At 43.0% G+C, this 14,746-nt stretch overlaps 1 protein-coding gene across 1 annotated transcript in view; it reads left to right on the top strand.

The window, feature by feature from the left end:
* Nucleotides 1-11,849, top strand: part of EMC8 (ER membrane protein complex subunit 8) — a 583,181-nt gene extending 571,332 nt beyond the window's left edge. The window contains exon 5 of the mRNA XM_044081758.1: nucleotides 11,252-11,849. Coding sequence (XP_043937693.1) covers nucleotides 11,252-11,411 — 160 coding nt within the window. The 3' untranslated portion in view covers nucleotides 11,412-11,849. The remainder of the gene's footprint in view (nucleotides 1-11,251) is intronic.
* The last annotated feature ends 2,897 nt before the right edge of the window (nucleotides 11,850-14,746 follow it).

The following is a 14,746-nucleotide window of genomic DNA, read 5'->3' as shown; positions in this document are numbered from 1 at the left end:
CAAAAACAAGTACTTTCCCTCTTAAGCATGGGGGCTATTCAACTGGTACCAGAAGAGGAAAAGGGACAAGGTTTCTATTCCAGGCTTTTTCTAGTACCCAGAAAAGACAAATCATGGAGTCCCATCCTGGACCTGTCTAACACCTTTGTGGAGATTCCAAAATTCAAGATGCTGACTCTTCACCAGTTACTTCCTATGCTAGGCAAAGATGCCTGGGTGGCAACTCTAGATTTAAAAGAAGCATACCTGTACATCCCAATCAGGGAATCTTGCAGAAGATGCCTACGCTTCAAAGCAGGCTACTTGCATTATCAGTTTTTTGCACTGCCCTTTGGCTTGTCTACTGTACCCAGGGTATTCACAAAGTGCCTGGCTCCAGTTATTGCATTTTGCAGGCAAAGAAATATTCAAATATACCCATACCTGGACGATTGTCTAATTCAGGCAGAAAACCAGGGCATACTTCTAAATCATCTGGCGTTTGTAAAAAGGGTTCTAACTTGTCTGGGGTACACCATAAACAAAAAGAAATCACAACTGGTACCCTGTCAACAGATTACATTCCTGGGTGAAAGCTTGAATACAACTGCCCAGATGGCTTTCCTCACGCCAGAGAAGCAAATTCATTTGGTAACTTACTTCAGACAAGTGGCCACAAAAACCCTACTATCTGCAAGACAAATACTGCAAGCCATGGCCTCCTGCATTCTTTTAATTCCATATGCAAGACTGCATATGAGGAAACTACAGTGGTATCTAAAAAGACTATGGAGTCAACATTGTCACAGCCTGGAAACAATGATTCCTATTGTACCGTGCCTACGCTTAGAATTCCTGTGGTGGGCAGAAGCCTGCCACCAAAACAAGGGACTACCATTCACACTACCCCCTGCCGCCCAGACCCTAACTACAGATGCATCAGACTATGCATGGGGGGCTCGGACGTGCATTCAGGGCAAGTGGAACCCAAATCAAATGCACCTACATATCAATCAAAAAGAAATGTTAGCTGTACAGAATGCTCTGACAGCCTTCAATGACTACATTCTTCCAGGACAACTAATGGTAAAGACAGACAACACCACGGTTATGTGGTACATAAACAAGTAGGGGGGGTACACATTCCTACCCCTTCTGCAAACTAGCCATGGCATTGTGGAACACAGCCTTGAGCTACCAAGTGCATCTACAAGCTCAGTTCCTGCCAGGAAAATTGAATACACTGGCAGACGGACTAAGCAGAAACCTCATGGACCCACATGAGTGGAAACTGGAACCACGGATTTTCAACATGTTGACAAGCAAATGGGAGAGCCCAGACATAGATCTATTTGCCTCTCCCCAGAACTACCAGTTGGACAAGTTTTGCACAAGGACTCCCCACAAACAAGCCTGGAAAGTGGATGCTCTGTCCTTCAGCTGGAAAAACCTATCAGTCTACGCCTTTCCCCCTCTGCCTCTGCTCTCCAAAGTTCTACTAAAAGTCAAACAGGACAAACCAAGAATGATTTTGATTGCTCCAGACTGGCCACACCAACACTGGTGTACCCCCTCCTGCGCAGCGTGTCGCAGATATCTCCATGGCACCTGCCTCAGACCCCTTCCCTGCTGTCTCAGCAGGAGAACCAAATTCTGCACCCTCAGCTTCCAACATTGAACCTTGCAGCCTGGCTAATCACGTAAATTCACCCTTATCCCTCAGCAAACCTGTGATGGATGTAATCTTGGAGGCGAGGAGACCTAGTACTAGAAAATCTTATGCTGACAAATGTAAAAGGTTCTGTGCCTGGAACCAGTCTTTAGGGATGAGCACAGCAGCACCCAGTTTACCTCAGATTTTGCAATACTTAACTGAGATGCTTCACAAGGGCCTGTCTTTTTCCTCCATTAAAATCCACGCCTCAGCTAGATGTTCATCGTGTTACCCTGCTGCAGTCATTACACTTGGGTTATCCTGTCGTCAGGCGGTCCCGCAGTTGGCCGGATTTCCAAAGTCTTGGTCCGACGTCGGTTGCTGTCACCTCATCCCTGACGTCAGAGCGCCAGGGGTACATACATTGCAACTGACGCCATTTTCTTCAGTCTTTCTTGCCACGCGGTGCCCGAAGCAGAAGCAGTTTGCAAGTGCCGGTCGGCCGACTCCTGAGATTTTCGAATTCGAATTTCAGACCAAAGTCTTCTGTAAAGCTAAGTACCCCGTTGGGGAAACTTTTCTTGCCTCAGACCGATGTCAGAAAAAGTTAACAATTGTATTTCTTGTGGGAAGCAAATACCTCATAAGGATTTTCATTCTTATTGCATACCTTGCCTAGGCCCTGATCACGACGTCACTTCTTGTCGTTTTTGTGCTAGATTTAATAAACGTACTATTAAAAGACGATTTGATTTCGCACGACACTTTTTTGGCAGAAAATTTAATTATAACATGCTGTCGGAGCTACCGACTACCGGCGTGCACAAAAAGCACAGGGATAAGGATCGACAGCCCAGGCCTAAGCCCGATTCCGAGGCCTCGGTTGATCCGGTCTCCGGTTCTCCGGTTATCAGTGAGGCTCTGACGCAGCCTCTGACTACCGCAGTTCTAGAAACCGAGACCGCTACAGATATTTTGACGGAATGTACTAGGCTGACGCAGCCTTTTACTTCAGGCCCTACCGACGATTTACCTTCCAAGGACGTTGGTGCTTCTGAAACGCCATCAGTTTCTGAAGGCGTTTTCAGACCGACGACTCTTAGTCAAAACGTTTTCCAAGTCGAAGACTCCTTCCAAACCAAAAAAGGCTTCACTTCAGTCTACTGTTCAAGGCCCTATGCCTAAGAAACAGATGCTCAAGATGGCTGAAGATTTGATTTCTCTTATCAGGGGTTCTCAGCCTCCTCCTGACAAAAGGCCTAGACAAGAGGAAGAATCTGCTTCCTCTGAACAACTGTCTATTTCTTCGGATTCCTCTGAGGACCAAGACTATTCCTTCTCTCCTTATGAAGATTCTGATGCTGAGGACTCTATTCCCTCAGCTTCCCCTCCAGGAGATTACTCTTTTGGGGAAACTTTACACACTATGAGGGAACATTTCCACTGGGAAGGTCAGGATTACTCTGATTCCAAGAAAAGGCTCAGTGAGTTTCTTTTACTCCCCCAGCACAGACCTCTAGCCATCCCTCCTGTTCTGGATATTGTGGATGATGTCTATTTAGAATCCAGTATCAACCCTGACTCTCTGCCTCCTGCCCCGGCCAAGCCTGACAGATACTACAGAGTACCTGATTCCCACAAATTTCTTTACAAAAGCCCAGTAGCTGACCCAGAGACTTTCTCCCAGGGTCCCAAGGGGGCTAAGGCTTCCATGGCTAAAAATCCAGTACCTTCTGAAAGGGATTCAAGAGCACTAGACAGATGGGGGGAAAAGGTTTACACCTCAGCCACTTTAGCTATGAGAGCTCTAAAGTGTCAGTTTCATATGCTTAAGTATCAGCAATTTCTGATCTCTCAGTTAAAACAAAAGATAACCACCCTCCCTCAACAATCTGAATTGAAAGAAGTACAGGATTTGTTGCACGCCACCGAGCAGGTGGGCAAACATACCTTGCAATGTGGGTTTGATTCTTTAGAGGCCTCCTGCAGAGCAGCTGTCACTGGATCAGTTATATGTAGGCATGTCTGGTTAAAGGAACAAAGTCTGCCTGATCATGTTAAAGCAAAACTACTAGATGCTCCCTTACAGCAGGATGTTCTTTTTGGTGTTAAAGCAGAAGTTTTAAAGAAAATGGAAGATACGGCAAAATCAATGCAGACAGTCAAAGATTTCCTACAAGTACAACCCCCTTGCTTTAGCAGAAACTGGCCAACAAAAAATTGGTCCTTTCCAGCCACTGACAGGTCTCAGAGGGGTAAATACAGGCGCCCAAGGGGCAGAAGACAACCACAAGCTCAGTATAAACCTCGCCAATGGGGCACTCCAACCCAGAAGGGAGGAGAAGACAGGTCTCAACCCACCAGAAGACAAACTCAATGACTTGCACCTCAGCTGGCCAAACAAAACTCTTTTGTCAGCCCCCCTGGGGGGAAAACTAGCACTATTTGCAGACAACTGACACATGGTCACAAAGTACAAATGGGTACTAGACATAATTTTACGAGGATACAGATTCCACTTTCACACCTTGCCAATAAAAAGAGGAATGCCAAACCTGCCACAAAATCAAAGGGCAGAGGCTCAAAAACAAATTACAGCTCTCATGGCCATGAGAGCCATTCAAAGGGTACCAACTCAAGAGCAAGGCCAAGGATTTTACTCGAGACTCTTCCTGGTACCCAGAAAAGAAAATGCTTGGAGACCAATTCTGGACCTTTCAATTCTAAACACTTACTTACAAGTACCCAAATTCAAGATGCTAACACTACAGCAGCTACTTCCCATGTTGGGCAAGGAAGCATGGCTGGTAACGTTGGACCTCAAGGAGGCATACCTGCATGTCCCTATCAGACAAAGTTGCAGAAGATACCTCCGTTTCATTGCAGGTTCAACCCATTATCAGTTCTCTGCACTGCCCTTTGGCTTATCTACTGTGCCCAGAGTATTCACAAAAGGCCTGGCACCAGTAATTGCATACTGCAGACAAAGAGGAATTCAAATATATCCATACCTGGACGACTGCCTCATCCAAGCAGAAAGAAAAGACATCCTCTTACAACATCTGGCTTTTGTGAAGCATCTACTGAATTGTCTGGGGTACACAGTAAACGAAAAAAAGTCAAAACTAGTACCCTCACAAAAAATTACATTCCTGGGTGCCAGCTTGGACACAACGGCCCAGAAGGCATATCTTACACCAGACAAGCAATTACAACTGACTCAATATTTCAAGACAATGGCAACAAAGACGCAATTAACTGCAAGAAAAATTCTGCAGGCTTTGGGCTTCATGGCATCTTGCATTCTGATAATACCATTTGCAAAACTGCATATGAGGAAATTACAGTGTTACCTAAAAAGCGTATGGTCTCAACACAGCCACAGCTTGGACACAGTGATATCTCTCATTCCCTGCCTTCAACAGGAATTTCTATGGTGGGAACAGGCATGTCACCTCAACAAGGGTCAGCCTTTCACCTTGCCCCCACCCAGGCAAACTATCACAACAGATGCTTCAGACTATGCCTGGGGGGCACACATGGCAGGGCAATGCATTCAAGGCCTATGGACTGCAGAACAAAGAAAACTGCACATAAACCAAAAAGAGATGCTAGCTGTACAGAAAGCTCTGACAGCCTTCAAGGATCTACTACAGCCTGGACAACTTGCAATAAAGATGGACAACACCACAGTAATGTGGTACATAAACAAACAAGGGGGCACACATTCCTACCCTCTCTGCAGGCAAGTAATAATCTTATGGAACACAGCTCTGGCCTCCCAAGTCCAGTTACAAGCTCAATTCCTGCCAGGACAGAAGAACAGATTGGCAGACGACCTAAGCAGAAACATAAAAGATCCCCACGAGTGGAAGCTAGACCCACAAATATTTTCAATGATAACTCAAAGATGGGGCCTACCAAATATAGACCCGTTTGCCAGTCCTCAAAACTACCAGCTGACAAAATTTTGTACAAGGACATTCCACCATCAAGCTTAGAAAGTGGACGCTCTCTCCTTCAGTTGGAAAAACCTGACAGCATATGTCTTTCCTCCATTACCTCTTCTCACAAAGGTTCTTTTGAAGGTCAAAAAGGAGAAACCTCGAATGATTCTCATAGCCCCAGACTGGCCACGCCAGCACTGGTACCCGCTATTGAAGAATATGGCTCTCAGCCCACCATGGATATTGCCTCAAATACCTCATTTGCTCACGCAGCAAGACAAGCAGATTCTACACAGCCAGATCAAAACCTTAAACCTGGCTGCATGGCAAATCAAACATCCAACCAGCCCCTCTTTCACAAGCAGTACTGGATGTTATTCTAGAAGCCAGGAGGCCAAGCACCAGGAAGGCTTACTCGGACAAATGGAAAAGGTTTTCTGCTTGGAATCAAGCTAAAGGCCAAGACACAACTCAACCTCATATGCCTCACATTCTGCAGTATTTAGCTGAGATGTTACATAAAGGACTTTCCTTCTCCTCAATTAAAATCCATGCTTCAGCTATTTCAGCTCACTACAACACAAATCCACCTTTATTTTCAAATCCTCTCCTAAGGCAGTTCCTCAGAGGGGCAAAAAACATTAGACCACCTAGAAGAGCTCCTACACCAACATGGGACCTCAACTTTGTTCTGGAAAAACTAATGCTACCTCCCTTTGAACCAGCTTTTTCTGCAGACCTTCAGTTCCTATCTTGGAAGACTGCCCTGCTCCTGGCAATAACTTCTGCTAGGAGAGTTTCAGAATTGCAGGCACTTATGGCAGTGGAACCTTTCCTCATTTTTCATCAATACAGAGTTTCTCTACGAACTAATCCTTCCTTCATGCCTAAGGTGGTTTCCACTGTAGCTCTAAATCAAACCATCCACCTACCCACTTTCTACCCCAATCCACAGAACAAAGGTGAGAGACTCCTGCATTCCTTGGACATTCACAGACAGCTTCGTTACTACTTGGATAAGACTAAGGCTTTCAGAAAAACTGACCAGCTCTTTGTTTCCTATGCTACAGCTTCTCAAGGGAGGGCCATATCCAAGCAAACCATTTCTAAATGGATAGGCCATTGCATATGATTCTGCTATACCCATCATGGGAAACCAGTTCCTCCTACCATTAGATCCCACTCTACCAGGGCAACAGCTACCTCTACAGCCTTTCTAAGGGGGGTTCCTACCAAGGAAATCTTAGAAGCTGCAACTTGGAGTTCTATGCACACCTTCACCAAACACTTATCACTTACCTCTTTATTCTAAGTCCAGGGCAGGCTTCGCCACTGCAGTCCTGCAGGGCCTCATTGCCTTCACTAACCTTCTATGATGCCTCCACCCTACCTTAGCTTTGGGACTCAACCCAAGTGTAATGACTGCAGCAGGGTAACACGATGAACATAGTACAGTTTTGTACCTACCATAAATGTAGATGTTCGAGTGTTCACCCTGCTGCAGTCCAGGTTACCCTCCCTCCAACCCCTCTGATTTACTGGCTAAATCTTTGCTAAGCCTTACTGATGTATTTGCTTTTAGCTAAAGGGTTTTTGTGTTTGTACAGTGTTCCCACCTTTTGGTACTAATTTGGATCACCTTTTTGGGGGCACCTGACATCTGGGGCAAGAAAAACTGAAGAAAATGGCGTCGGTTGCAATATATGTACCCCTGGCACTCTGACGTCAGGGATGAGGTGACAGCAACCGACGTCGGACCAAGACTTTGGAAATCCGGCCGACTGCGGGACCGCTTGACGACAGGATAACCCAAGTGTAATGACTGCAGCAGGGTGAACACTCTAACATCTACATTTATGGTAGGTACAAAACTCTACTTTCAGCTTACTGTAACACAGAACCACCCCTCTTCTCTCATCCTCTGCTCAAGCAGTATCTCAGAGGCGCAAAAAACTTGAGACCACCCAGGAGAGCTCCTACCCCTGCCTGGGACCTTAACTTTGTTTTGGAGAAACTCACTCTACCTCCTTTCGAGCCAGCTGCTACTGCAGACTTAAATTTCTTTCTTGGAAAACATCCTTTTTAGCAATCACTTCAGCTAAAAGGATATCTGAATTACAGGCCCTTATGGCAGTGGAGCCTTTCATCATCTTTCATGCGGACAGGATATCTCTCAGGACCAATCCATCCTTTATGCCCAAGGTGGTTTCCAGTGTGGCTCTTAATCAGTCCATTCATTTGCCAACCTTCTTCCTCAGTCCACAGAACAAAGGGGAATGGATTCTGCATTCCTTGGATCTGCATAGACAACTAAGATTCTACTTGGACAGGACTAAATCTCGAAGAAAATCTGAACAATTGCTGGTATCATTTGCTGCAGGGGCAGAGGGGAAGGCTATTTCAAAACAAACCATTTCTAAATGGATAAGCCATTGCATTCATTTCTGCTATAAGCACCATGGAAAACCTATCCCCCAGGATCTCAATCCACCAGGGCTGCATCTACTTCTGCAGCCTTTCTCAGAGGTGTTCCTACCAGGGATATCCTAGAAGCTGCTACCTGGAGTTCTGTACATACTTTCACCAAGCATTATCATTTATCAATTTTCTCTAAATCCAGAGCTTGCTTTGTCACTGCTGTCTTGCAGGGCCTTATAGCTGGCCCTAAAGCTGTATAAACTCCTCCTCCCAACCATAGCTTTGGGACTCTACCCAAATGTAATGACTGCAACAGTGAAACACGAAGAACATAGCTCAGCTGTGTACACTTACCATAAATGTAGATGTTCGAGTGTATTCACTGTTGCAGTCCTGGTTAACCTCCCTCCAGCCCCCTAGTTTTTTTCTGACTATACCTCTCCTTTCCTTTGCTATGCTTAAAAGCCTTTTTGATGTATTTGCTTTTGGTTGGAGGTATATCTTTGTGTTTTTGTGTTTATTTGCTCCCCATTAGTGGGGCACCTGACATCTGGGGCAAGAAAAACTGATGTAATGGTGTCGGCTACTTGTTTTTTACCCCCTGATGACCTGACATTGTGGAAGAAGGGACAGCAACCGACGGAGGACCCAAGACTTTGTTAATCAGGCCAACTGAGGGCAACCTGCCAGCAGATTACCTAAATGTAATGACTGCAACAGTGAATGTACTCAGAACATCTACATTTATGGTAAGTGTACACAACTGTACTATACTCCCAAGATAGCAGGAAGGGGGTAACCCAGTACATAATAAATTGTGAAAGCATTACAAGAGGTAAGTGGATGCTATAGATATAAGGGTTATAAACTTAATTTTATAAGAAAACTAAAGATGAGAAGTTATGCTCCCATGCCAGGAGACCAAATACATCTCAGCCCTCAAGTTCTTCAAGAGCTATTACAACTAGATGTAGTAGAACCAGTGTCAGTGTGTAGAAAGAAGGATCCTTGAAGTCTCATCTTGTTCCACGCAAAGCTGAATGCCTACCTCAAGGTTCCTAAATTCAAAATGTTTACAATGAAGGCACTTTTGCTACTTGTTTCTTCATGTCATGGTAGATGCCCTTTGTCTCAGTGATGCCTGCCTTTATACTGCAATTCCCTGGGACCACTGTCTGTTTACTTCCTTGCCTTTGGATAGGCTACTGCACCTTGAATGTTTATAGAGTGCCTGTCTCCATTAGTGCTTATTGCAGAACCAAAAGCATTCTTTTAACTCTGCATGGATGTCTGTTTCATCCAGGCAGAATCCCAGTTGATAGAGCTTTGTAGTTCACCATGGATTGTTGTCTGGAATTTTCATTCAGCATCCCTATGTCGAGCCTTACCTCTTCCAGAAAATTGTGTTCCTGGTGATCTTACTGAACTCCAGCAAGCAGAGGACCTTCTTCCAAGGAAAAATTGAATCCCTTGCACAGTACTTTCAGACTTTGGCACAAAAGACTGTGATTGCAGCCAAGAAACTGTTAAGGGCAGTAGGGTTCATGGCCTTAACCATCTCAGTGATTACTTTGGTGAGGATATGTATTAAACTCTCTAGTGGTTCCTCAGAAATATCTGGAATCAATCCACACACTTCCTAGAGGATATGAGACCCATTACAACGGACAGAGGACCTTAACATAACACAGGTCATCTGTTGGTTCCCTTTTAGCACCCACTCTGGAGTGCATTACTGTGGTTAGATAATGAGCTATTTGGTAAATTTTGTATTTTAGTATATACTTTTTTATATATATTTTTGATGTAAAATAGTTCCTCTGCCTAATGTTTCAAGCTTGCTATAATATATGTAATTGTTGTTGGAGGAAGTATTTTCCATCCAAAATATGTTGTTTAAGTATTTAATGTCATCACACAAATATGTCCAGCAGTTGCAGCTACTTTCTTCAGCAAGTACACATCAGATGTCTTATTATGATCAGGTGAATGAAAAGAAAATTCATATAATGTATGGCATTGCAACCCTTCCCCATGCCTCTCAACTACCCCTAATACTTGCACTGTGTTTGAAGAAGCTACACATTACAGTTTGATGTTTACTCTTGAGAAAATGTAGCTGGCCTATTTAAAGACTGACCCTAATTTTTGCCCCACCCCACCCACCAGTTTTGTTACCTTTATCCAGAATTCTTGACCAGAGTAGTTGAGGTTTGTGCTGTCACTCGCATGCTCTGTTTCTCTTTCACTGTATCATTCTGTATCTCATACAATCCCACAGATGCACTTTACTTTTTGTTTTTTTTTGTTTTTTGTTTTTTTTTTGGGGGGGGGGGTTCTTATACCGCAGACTCCCACTTATCCGGTCTTAGGCTGGATAAACAAATGGCTGGTTAATCAGAAAAAGCATACAAAATAGCATTTATAGGTTATAAATCAGCTAGGGTAACAGGAGTTGTGTTAATATGCATTTTTCTAATGAATATGAAGTCTAAAACTCAAATGTCTGTCATTATTTAGCCCAGAGGACACAGAAGTTTTCTTCTCTTTTGCTAGGGCTATGGCAGCAATTTGATGGCCGGTTAAAGAGAGGCTGGATAAGAGGGAGTCTACTGTACTCTCACTAAACAGCAAAGCCATGTTCACTGAGTGTAAAAAATGGCCATTTCCTTTTTTAAGTCATGCTTCACAAAGCTGCCATGCAGTGATAGACATTTTATGGGCAGTATCTATACATTAACACCCTGTTGGAGAACATTCATTCTCCAGTAGGATGACTTGTGCGCCTGTAGGTCATTATCTAAAAAAAAATCTTAAATCTGTGTATCGTGTTTGTCCTGATGTCTGATTGGGAGCTGCATTCATTTCATTAGCAAACTTTTTTGACAAATTCATTATACTAATACTGACTAATAATTGATTTATTTTAATTCATTCTGTGGAGCAGAATTAAGAAACGTATTAAAATATAACTTAACATAGGGCTCTCTGACTACATACAGGCAGTAGTATTTAAACATTTCTAATACTGTTAGTGCGTGTAGAATGTAGTAGATTTTTTAAGTAAATCTTGAAATATTTTGTAACTAAATATTATTGTAAACTCAGGAATAGTCAGACACAGAAAGTCTGCTTGATGTTAAAGTGCTGTCTGTTTTATTGAACCAGGCTGATACAGTCTGTACAGTAGCACAGTAACAGCTGCTATTGTAAGATGATAATAGTAACCCTTAACTTTTTTCTTTCTGCATAGCGATTATTGTGAAGACTGGCATGAAGCTCAGAGGATTACAGCCAATCTGCTTGATTGCAGGTCTTATGAAAGTCTTGTGGACTTTGATAACCACATGGATGATATTAGGAATGACTGGACAAATCCTGAGATCAATAAAGCCATTCTCCATTTGTGTTAAGCAGTCTTCTCTTTTCGTGGGCATTTCCAATAGACTTGACAAAATTTATTTTTAAATGCAGGAATGATGATCTGTAGTGTGGACAGAATTAAAAAGTGAACTGTTTGTGTATATGTACATAAATTTGGCAGCTTTAAAAGTTTTTTTATAGGAATGCAGTTTCTGATGCAGGTACCGTGTTTTATGCGGTCCGAGTAGTTTTGATGTTTGTGTATCAGAATGTAACATTCCTGGAGGGTTATTTATATTTCACATCAGGATTACTATTTTAACCCTTTACCTTATACCTGTTCAGAAGCAGCATTTTCTGATTTTTTTTTAACACACTAAGAAAGATGATTACAATGATTACTTTATGGAAGTTTGCTACAAGTGGCAGTAAACATAACTGAAAATTATGAAGTGGTAATGCTTTTATAAAAAAAATTACAGAATCTGTATCTTGTTTTGTGTCCTGTCTAACATTTTTAGCTCTTCTCTGATGTCCCTTAAGATGAAGTTTGAAAAAAGTGGTTAATTAAGAAAAATGGAAGTTAATCGTTCTGCGGTTGTACAGTAATTAGGACCATTGCGAGGGACAGTTTAAATTTATTAGGGTTCTGTACTAGTTATTTTCTGAGTTGGTAAGTTCTTGTGTGAATATCACGGTAGGACATATCAAGCAATAGTGTGATGAACTGTTAGTTTAACTGTATGCTATAGATAAAGCCTTCAGGGGAATAAATCTGTGGACATTGAGAAAATTAATAAACAATGGTCTTGGTATTTCTTCAAGAGAATTTTAAGTAGCAGCTCTGAATGGGGACTTTCCACAGAACATTGCTTATGCAAAATGTAATGAGGTAGTAGATGGGACTATATTTGGAATATTTTGACAACATAATACACTTCTTATATGGTCTGCTGCTGCAAGACCATGACATACGACTATGCTGTTGGTGTCCCTGATTTAATTAGTGACCCATTTGCTGGGAGGAGGGAGGGAGTAAACCAAAGATGGGTTCTTCTTCCTTGATGCCGAGGGTGAGTGAGTCCACCTTAGTAATTTTTGTAGCAGAGGCTAGGATTACTCCCATAGTCACTTGACTGTGAGTTCTTGTGTGGAGTTGTATGCAGATTGCTCAGGGGAATCTGCATGTAGGTCATGCTCAGTTAGCAACACCTGTACACACAGAATGAGGGATCTAGCATAAAAATATTTACATTTTCCAGCTGTACAACAGCCCCAGGCTAGAATGACACCCTTTAGTTTTGACCTTTCCTTGATGGTAGCTATACTGTTTGACACACAAAGTTATTTCTCACAAGGGAAGATTTTGTGTCAAGAGCAGACAGACTGTGAATGGAATCCTTGTGGAGGAAACACTGAGAAGGAACTATTTTTGGCCAGTGATTGAAGAGGGAATGAATGAGTCAACAAGTGGAACTGGCATCCAGTATCTGAGGTTAGCAGGTGTTGTGGAAACCACAGTGTAAAAAAAAAAAAAAAAAAAGTCAAACTGCATAGGTGTGTTGAGGTACTCTGCCCTTGACTACCTTGAACATAGTATGAATTCTAGGAGAAAATCTGATGTAAAGTTTTCCATTATGGTTTCACCCAAAAAGAGCCTGAGTAAGTGTGTTATTAAAGTGAACTGTGTACTGTGGTAGTGGTACTTTTAGGCAGGCATTATCAGGTTTGAAGACTTATGCTACAGAATAAAAAGCTGTTATGGTGAGCCACATTTTCATTAGGTTTAACATTACCAGTATAAAGTCAGTCTTTTTTTTTTTTTTTTAATCCTCTCCCAAGTTCTTTTCCACCCTTTGACAATGTGCATCTAATCGTGACATCCTTTGCAGAAAAAAGCCATGTATTTAACAAAAACGTGCTATATAGTGAACCAAAGCACACATTAACATCCTCTGATGTTTTCAGTTTTTATTCTTTCCACAACTTGTGGGTTCGGTTCCAATCCTGGGAACCAACTCAGCCTTTACAGTAGCTCATGGGAACCAACAAACTGTCAAGCGCATCCCTTACCCACAGTGCACATATCCCAATAACCTCTGATCTCATTTGCCACTTTGCAAGTTAGAAGTGGTGCCATATTCTCTTGAGCCAGATAAGTGATTTATTTCTTTTTTCTTCTATTATGAGACCATGGTTCTGAGATGTCTGGTACTGACTATGTTAGATCCGAAGACATTCTTACCTCTAGATCCAGCGATTGCTGTAAATTCGGTTCCTTCTGAACAAGGAGACCTCTCAGAACCATATCTGTCCTGTCGGTAACGAAGGGCTGGAGTTGACTGCTATTTTTTTTTTTTTTTTTGAGCTATCTCTGTACCTCAGTGCTTTGGCACAGATCAGCATGGCCCTGGCTTCCGCCTTGGGAAGGATCTCCTTGGGCAGGGAGGGACTACAGCTGCAAGGTCTGCCTCTTGGGTGTGGTGTCCTTTCTTTCTCTGGCTGGATCTGCTTTGGCTATGGAGAGAACCATGTCTGCTTCAGTCAATCGGTACCTTCCCTCTTGGAATAGCCATCTTTGTCACATTTTCACTCAGAACCTCAACCATTGCCTCCACCAAGACAGCAAGTACCAAAGTCTCAGGTTTCCCAGCTGGGTGCCCCTCTTCTTCCAATACCTTCCCAGACCACCCTACTGAGGATATCCCTAGGGAGAAATGCAAGAGGAAGCACTTGGATTCTCTGTAAGACTCTATCACAGAAGACATGGATTTCAGTGGGGGTGAAGGATCCCCAAGGTCACCTCCTATGTCTCATTCGGAGACATCGTAAAGCAGAAAGGTGATTGGAAGTCCACTAATCCTTCATCTGAGGAATTTGTGTACCTGTAGGCCTTTGGTACCTGATCATCTATTTCCTAGTAACTCCGCCTGCCGATGAGCTCATTGAGTTGATCACTCAGCATCTGATTCCATTGAGCCGATCCCCGGAGATGGAACAAAATTATCACAGTCCCCGAGGAGGAGCCATTCTGGACAAAAGGTTTGCCTGTGGATGCCATGGTTATGGCAGCAGCCACAAAAACGGAACTAGCAGAGGAAAGTTCCTGTGTCTATTCTCCTAACAAGGAGTCTGAGACGATGGATAGATTTTTGAAGCAAATTTGTGTCTCTGACCTTTGCCTTACAGTTCTTGAACTACCTGGCCCATTTCACCAGACTACAGAGGGAATTGATTAAAGAATTTTTAGATACCCTCTCAGGAGCTGTTTCTGAAGAAGTTCAGGAGTCTGTTACCTCTCAGCTGGCCACCCTAAATTCCATTTCTATTTCTTCCATGAGGCTCATTTTGCATGTAGCCAAAGGAATGACTAGAGCAGTGGGGT

Source organism: Protopterus annectens, chromosome 8.part1 (genome assembly GCF_019279795.1).
Source record: "Protopterus annectens isolate FY-2018-M chromosome 8.part1, PAN1.0, whole genome shotgun sequence".
Lineage (NCBI taxonomy): Eukaryota > Metazoa > Chordata > Ceratodontiformes > Protopteridae > Protopterus > Protopterus annectens.
Note: the sequence above shows the minus strand (reverse complement) of the source record. Positions and strands in the feature narration are given on the sequence as shown.